Source organism: Oryzias melastigma, linkage group LG20, assembly GCF_002922805.2.
Source record: "Oryzias melastigma strain HK-1 linkage group LG20, ASM292280v2, whole genome shotgun sequence".
In the NCBI taxonomy this organism is placed as follows: domain Eukaryota; kingdom Metazoa; phylum Chordata; class Actinopteri; order Beloniformes; family Adrianichthyidae; genus Oryzias; species Oryzias melastigma.
Window position 1 is genome coordinate 5048857 of NC_050531.1, and position 8508 is coordinate 5057364.

The 8508-nt window shown below is 36.7% G+C and overlaps 1 protein-coding gene across 6 annotated transcripts in view; it reads left to right on the plus strand.

The window, feature by feature from the left end:
- Nucleotides 1-8508, plus strand: part of LOC112151573 (dnaJ homolog subfamily C member 13) — a 49513-nt gene that overhangs the window by 2141 nt on the left and 38864 nt on the right. For all 6 annotated transcript variants that reach the window (XM_024280567.2, XM_036217330.1, XM_024280565.2 and 3 more), the window contains one exon: nucleotides 3761-3841. In XM_024280567.2, coding sequence (XP_024136335.1) covers nucleotides 3761-3841 — 81 coding nt within the window. The remainder of the gene's footprint in view (nucleotides 1-3760; nucleotides 3842-8508) is intronic.

Below are 8508 nucleotides of genomic sequence, written 5' to 3' on the forward strand. Positions count from 1 at the left end.
ACGAGTCTGCCTCCAAGGACCGTCAGTTTGAGGTGTCGGAAAAAGATCTACTTGGTGATATATATCGTGTTACTTCATTTGGCGATATATCGTGATACTTCATTTGGCGATGTATCGTGATACTTCATTTGGTGATATATCGTGATACCTAATTTGGTGATATATCGTGATACCTAATTTGGTGATATATCGTGATACTTAATTTGGTGATATATCGTGATACTTCATTTGGTGATATATCGTGATACTTCATTTGGTGATATATCATGATACTTCTTTTGGTGATATATCATGATACTTCATTTGGTGATATATCGTGATACTTCATTTGGTGATATATCGTGATACTTCATTTGGTGATATATCGTGATACTTCATTTGGCGATATATCGTGATACTTAATTTGGTGATATATCGTGATACTTCATTTGGCGATATATCGTGATACTTAATTTGGCGATATATCGTGATACTTCATTTAGCGATATATGGTGATACTTCATTTGGCGATGTATTGTGATACTTTATTTGGCAGTATATTGTGATACTTCATTGGGTGATGTATTGTGACACTTCATTTGGCGATGTATCGTAATACTTCATTTGGCGATATATCGTGATACTTCATTTGGCGATGTATCGTGATAGTTATTTGGCAATATATTGTGATACTTCATTGGGTGATGTATTGTGACACTTCATTTGGCGATTTATCTTGATACTTCCGTCTGTGATATATCGTAATTTATTTGGCAATATAACGTGATACTACACTTGGTACTATATCATGATACTTCATTTGAAGTATTAGCTTACTTTAGTATATTACTATTATTTTTCACTTTTTTTTCTTGTGCTGAAAATATTTTACTGTGGAAATTAGACAAAGTTGACTGTTCCCTTTAAGAGAAAATATTTCTTAATTTACCAAAAGAAAAGCACCCTGAGTTTGTGGGTGAATTGTGATGTCACACCTGATGTCAGACCTTATACAGCGGTGATGCTGGCAGGAACCTAACTGCATCTTATCCAGACGTGGCACGCCCTTTTAAAGAAACGCTGTTTATTTCTTGATCTCTTGTTACGCCGGTATTTCTTCCCCTTTCCTTCCCCTAGTGGTGGAATTCTGCACTGCAGCCACTACTTTAAATAACCATAACTCGCCACAGGAATTGGCTAGAAACTTGATTTTTTTTCGCCCCCTCAACATCCTTATTTTCTTCTGTTCATGGCTGGGCCAGATTAGACCATCTGGAGGGATGTGGCCCGTATGTTTGACTCTCCTGATCTAGACCAATTAGCATGAACTCTCTTGTCTGTGATTGGCTGGTTGGTGTCACACTAAACTGAAGCCTACAAACACAAACCCAAAGGTAGGGCCAAAGCGAGATGAAACATCTGAAAAATCTTGTTTTGCTAATGTAAAAATGTATTTTGCACGCATGTCAATATTTAGCATTTCTATTTGAAAGTTTTATTTTTAAAACTGAACATTTTGTCTGCAATTTAGAAAATGATCATGAAAGACAAATATAATGGAAAATTAAAGGGTTAGTAATGGGGTTGTGGGTAATTTTTGGTGTTAACTGTATTTTGCCTTATATTTACCATTTCCAAATTTTTTGGCGTGTTTTGAGCAAGAAATATTGAAATAAAACGGCATTTTTGAGGCCAAATTTGGCAAACCTGTCTCTTCCGGGTGAAAAGCTCCGTTTTGGTCACGTGGTGCGTGTGACGTCACCAGGGTAAACATAGCAAGATGGCTTCTCCTTTGCGTGTCGGAGCTAGCGATAGCGGCGATATTTCAAGGTCCACAATTCTGTCTTCAGACTCAGATTGTGGAAACATTTGTTCTGAAAGTGACGCTGATTCAGAGGCGCCGGGTGTTTGTGGTTTGAGGACTGTAAAGCCCTATCAATTTGAGCCGGCAGCGCGGAAAGTAGGAGCTCACAATCTGGCAATGACACTGACAGTGACGCTGAGAATGCCGGTGAAAACGAAAGCTGTCAGTTTATCAGAGCCATGCTCGAAGCTGGAAGACGTGGAGCATCTCGTGAAGCTTTATTTACAGATCGGAACCTTTTGGCGACTCTAAATCAAATCATCAATGACGCTGACTATCCGGGTCGGTAATGCAGAGTTTCATATGCAAAATAAAGAGCTTAGAGACATGTTTGCAGGACCGTCCGCCACTTTATTATTATTTATTTATTTATTCACTTATTTAATCACTTTATTCACATACCCAGAAGCTCTTTCACCACCTTACTGCATGTCTCTGACATGCGCAGAAACCAAAGGAGAATGTAAACAGTGCTCCGTACGCCCCGTTCTCCACATGAATCGTCCCGTTTCAACACACAACAACAACAGGGGATGACAACAGTCTGTCACGTTAGCTAAGTACACTGAAAATTCCGAAAACGATTCCTCTTCAGATGAAAGCATCACACAGAAATGAATGAGATCTGATCTTTCACGGAGGAAGAAATGACTGGTGGACCGCTGCGAGTGTCGATGGTTTCATCAACGGATATGCAGATATCCTGCAAGCCACCATCAATGATTAATAAACTGCAAATCAAACAAAGAAACTTCCAAACATGTGCAATGTTTTAAACATTCAGTTTACCTGTTGAAATCAGAAGCTTTTCACAGTTTAGTCGGTCTGGTTCTGCTCACAGTGTTTACTCACAATAGGTTCATTTCGATTGTAAATCTTGTAAATTTACGACTTTAAAAATCATAATTTTATTATTTTTATTATTTTTTTGGTGGCCCTAATACTCCGTCGTACCATAACACCGACGTTTATAGAATTCAACTTTGCCGCAGCGCACACACATACATGTATCTGTTGACACCCCGGGTCCGCCTGCATTCTGCTGCTGGCGCTGTCTCACTCACATGACGTCAACGCGTCACGTGACCCAAATCGAGCCGTTTCTGAAGCAGGGCGAAATGCGAGTGTGATTTGTCGTTGGTTTTGTCAAATTTCACAAAAACCTGCGTTTGTCAACGGTAATTATTTGTTATTTTTGATACATTAGAACATATGGAATATATCTGGATACTTATTTTAGCTTTGTCCCAGCCCATTACTAACACTTTAAGCTTAAAATTGAGCATTTCTTTATTTGAATTGTTGTTACTCAGAAAAAATGCAGTTTGAAAAATATCAATTTTTTTTAATGTAGAAAATATGCTAGGCTGCAAGCTCCCTGCATCCATTTGTAGACGAATAGATCCATGAACGTCTTTGTTTTTCCCGTCAGGATCAAAACTGATCAGCTTGTTAGGTTGGGGCTGTAAGCATGTAAGCAGATGGGTGATGGGAAAGGGGGTGGGGGTTGCTCTGCCCACAACTCAGAGGTGAAATTCTAGTGAAATTCTGCAGGAATTATGCTCTCAGCTTCTCCGGGTTTTAGTTTTTCTGCACAAATATATCCATAAACTAGTTCTCTAGTGCTGTGATGTCTATACCTGAATCCCAGAATGATGTTCTCACTGTAGCGAGATAATAAATGTTTACATAGATTGAAGACTCCTTCTGAGCAGAAACATGTCGACCGACCGTGTGAAGCGCGTGTGGTAAATAATCATGATATAGTAAGAACATGCGGCAGATTTTTAGTGTCTTCTTGTCATGTCACACCTTCTCTCAAGAAAGGCTTTAATTAAACTCTTAACTCTTCCTGTTTGCTGAAAACATCGTTGCTGTTTTCCACCTAATTATGAGAGTTCTTGTTTTGTGTTGCAGGTCCTGTGAAAAGATGAATGTCGTCAAAGAGAACAAAGACCTGGCCTGTTTCTACACAACCAAACACTCCTGGAGAGGAAAGTACGACAACTTTTTGTTTACACTTAAGGGAGGTTTTTTGCTTCTGCATGAACCAAAACTTCTGTTTAACATTTGGTTAAGAAGATTTTAGGAAAATCCTGAACTCCTGACTGAGAGTTGTTATTGTGTCGACTTCTTTAACTTGACAAAAGGTGATTTAAAGATCCACTCGGTTGATCGATTTCCACAGTATTCATAGTGGTCTTTTTGTTATAATTTTTCAATTTTTAGCCACAATCTGTGTCGTTTTCAAGGGCATAGTGTCTTGAAAGTGACAATAGTTCATTAAAAATTCACCCATTAATTGTGGGCGGGACCTTTGGCATGGAGCAACCCCGCCCCCTTGCCCATCTCATTGCTGAGAGCTTGACATAGCGTATTTGTGACTCTTTTCCAAACGACAATTCTTCCTCTGCTCCAGATTCACAACAATATGAATAAAGAAAACTCAGAAATTACATTTTAAGCTTAATTTTCTTTATATATTTCCTTCACTATCAGAAAAAAAGTCACAAGAACATGTTTAAATATTAAATAATTTGATTTAGAATCAATCTTTAAAATAATTTCCTGTATTTTTTTTGGCAAAATCTAATTTAATTTACTTTTTATGTAAGAATTTATAATTTTGTAATTTGATTTCAATTATATTTGTGGGAAAAGTGTTTTTTCTGTAGTTGGATGAGTCAATTCTTGGCTATATGATAGTTTTTTTCCATAGCAGATGATAACAAACCACAGTATAAACCAAATAACTATACCTGTCAAATTAGACTTTTTAGACTTAATATCTACAAAAGGTTCTATCACAATATATTTCGTTTTATTGCTCTACTTGTATGAGTGGGATAAACCAGGGGTCAAGGGGCCAAAACCCAAAACACATCTTAGGTCGCGGGCTGAACAGGATAAACATTTATTGAAAACTCTAAAACTACATTATTAAAACTGTAACTTTTTAACATATATATGAACTAGATGTATAGCATTTCCTGCGATAATGCTAGTGTGAATGTTGTAAGCTGAATTTGGTTGCTAAGATGCTGAAATTGATAGCTAAAAAACACCAAAGCTGAAAACTGAAATCACTGAAGCTAAGCTGAAAAAGCTGTAGCTAATGGCCCGCTAAAATTGTAACTAAAGCCAAATTAGCCTAAAAAATGAACTTCTTAGCCAAAACAGCTAGTATGTAGCTGAAATATTAGCTGAACTCCAAAATAGCCTAAAAAAAATCTTGATAAATGCCAAAATAACCCCAAAAGCTACCAGAATGTCAATTTTTTTACATTATGAATAATAAAAAAGGCAGCATTAATATTCCAGAATAAATCAGCTTAAACCTTAAATAACTTCCAATATTTTACTTTTCATAAAAATATATTTTGTCAAAATTATACAAGTTAGAAATAAGTGCCCAATAACATCCGGCCATAAATACCAATATAATAAAATGATCTGGTGGGCCGGATAGAATTACCCAGAGGGCCGGATCCGGCCCCCGGGCCTTGACTTTGACACGTGGGTTAAATCACAAAGTATTTATCTATAAATGCACAGATGCTGTTAGACGGGGACTGAAACACATCAAATGTCTTTGACCCATTAGAGCGTTCCATTGACTTGGTGAACTTCCGCATTAGCCTTCATCACCTCGTCATCCTCTTAATGCGTCCTGATGTGTCCGGCAGACGCGTTTGTCAGGACAGCTCTTTGGACTGCTGGTTTGTTGGATTATTTGGATTATTTGGCAGAAGTGAGGACTTCTCTTTCGATCTGAGTTTTGTGGTTCCTGGTATAACCAGCCTTGAGGAACTGACATTTCCAGCACCTCTTCAAAGACGGAGAAGGACCGAGCAGCAGCAGTGGCGGAGCCTGAACTAATGAAAATGAAACCTTATTATTATAGCTTTCACAGCTATAATGGTCATTTAAGACAATCAACAAACCTTCAAAATAAATTTTTTGTCTAAAAGTAGAGTAATATAACCCTAGCTTTCTCCTTCTTCTCTTTTTTTAATGCATAAAGTCCCACTCTAATAATCTTATGATCCATTTTCAAAGCGTTTCCTGTGTAATTTTAATTATGATTATGTAGGGGTGGGCGATATGACGATATAAAATGGTCTTATGATCTCCAAAGCTGAGGATAAATTGGCCTGTAACTAATATTTTAGCTGGCTATCAGCATCGTTAGCTATCGTCACTAGCATCTTTTGTGTCCAAATTAAGCTTATATTCTATCTGCAATAATGCTAGTGTGAATGTATTTAGGTTTTAGTTAGTTTAAAGGGTAACCAAACTCTAAATTAACTTTTTTTTCTGATCTCTATGAATTGGGCTTTAAAATTACTGTCTGGTGATCATAACCAAATTTTTGACAAATTGAAAAAAACTGTTAAATTCTTCAAAATATAGTCAAAAATCGCCTGTGTGCGGCCCCCTACTGGTTAAATTGAGGTATTACAGTTTTCTGATTGGTCAAATCATGATCTGCAGCTCCTGTAATGATAACAGTCCAGCCCCCAAGCCCCGCCCCTCTGACCGGATTTTCACATTTCGGCAGTGGGTGGAGTCACCCTCCAACTTCCCTGTTTGGTTACCCTTTAAACTTAATGATGGTTAAGATGTGTGTCTTACATCCACTTTCTGCATGACTCTAATTAGAAAAAATAATCAGTGATTAGTCGAGTACTAAAACAATCATTTGTGGCAGCAGTAATGAGCTTGAAAAAGCCATATTTGTCAGTGGCAGAACCAACATCGCTACATTTAGACTGTATCGCTCTTAAAAATGCAAATGATCTACTTTGAATCCTCTTTGAATGGTTCTGTGTGCAACCAATCAGTAGAACCTACTGCCTACACGTTTGATTTATTTTTTTAAACCTATTAATATCAGTCTTAACTTCTTGGTCACTGATGCTCTCAGAATGTGCAGCTCAGCGATCTTTGGTCAGAGCGGCGGCTGTGAGGAGTCCAGGAGGCAGGAAGTTGCTTAATTTCATAAATGTTGAAACCTCCGGAGGAGTGAAGAGGTTTAAGCAGCACTGAGCTCTTGACTTTCAATAAAAAGTAACCAGAAACCGCTCTTTACTGTTAAGGCTTCTTCTGTGCACATAAAACTGAATATTTAAAGGAGATGACATCAGCTCGCTCGAGGTTTCATGTCTGAATCAAAGTTGCAGAATCTTTTGTTTCTGTTGTGCATATTGTGTGGTTGACATCAATGCACATGTTCAACCTTTTATTATCTTAGTTCCTCTAATTCCTGCAAGTCTGAAAAAAGCAAGAGTTGCATTTTTCTGCCTTTCTAAAATACTCGCCACAAAAACACTCCTGCTGGGGACGTTTTGCTTTTAAAAGAATTAAGTCAGCTTTCGCTAAATGAATAATTAACTAAGTTTGCGCTGACACTCGGTTAAAACTGGCATCAAGGTCACAGCACCCAGAGGACAGCGGGGATTATTAAATATTTCATGATAAGTTCACTAACAATCGTTTGGAGGGAGATAAAGTGGGGAGGTGATGAGCGCAGGTGTGTTTTACATTAGAGTTTTGGATTAGCTTGAAGCTGCAGTTTGGGGAATCTGTGTACATAAAATCCTAATTTATGAGAGCAAATGTGGAGCAGGATGTGACATTGGAGCGAGGGTTTCCAACGTCAAAGTCAGGCTGAGCGTAGGATCCTACTGCCGCCTCAGGCCACTGTCTGTTTGTGTTTGTCATCTGTGTTGTACACAAGTCCAACTGCATTATGTTGAAACGACCACGTCTACTTTTATGTTCTGCTTCTATAAAGAGAAAAGTTAAATTTGATTCAAAACAGAAAGGAGCCGAGTCGGCATGTTCTCTGCTCAGAACCGCCACAGATTAACGTTAGCAAACTTTATTTGAAACAAATCCCTGAAATGTTTTAAGCATAAATGTTGAAACTCTTGCCAAACCTCAACCGACCACACGGACGAGCCCGAGTGCAGACATCCGCTATCGGTACTTATTTCACAGTTCCTTCCTGTTGTGTCTCAAAGTTCCAAAACTGTGAGAATGAAAGAGTATTTGGTGTTTTAAAAGTGATGGATAATGGAGTTTGAAATGGTGGATGATAAAATACAGTGTAACCTCAGAAAAATTACATTTTCTTTTTTGTTTTTTTATTTATTAATTTATTTTGTTATTTAAAATTTTAGTTACTTTTGATTAAAATTTTGTAATCATTTATTTGTTTATTTATGTATGTATAATACTTATTTATGTTTAAAATATGTATTTATAATACTTATATATTTATTTTTTAAATATTTATTATTTATTTTTTAAATTATATATTCTACAGAAAATCCTTTCAAAGTCTCACTCCATCTATATATTTTTTTCTTTTTTTTTATAATGTATAATCATCCCTGGTGGTCTTTTAATTATGATTTTACGGTTTTTAGCTAAAATCAAAAAGCCTGGGATTTTTTTATTTATTTATTGGTAATTTCATTTATTTATTTTAAAAATTATATTTTATACAGAAAATACATTTAAAGTCCCACTCCAACTATACTTTTTTTTTGTAAAATCATCCCTGGTGTTCTTTTAATTAGGATTTTGCTGTTTCTACCTAAAATGATAAAACCTGTGATTTTGTTTTTTTTTATTTGATTTTTTTTTTTTTCAATTTT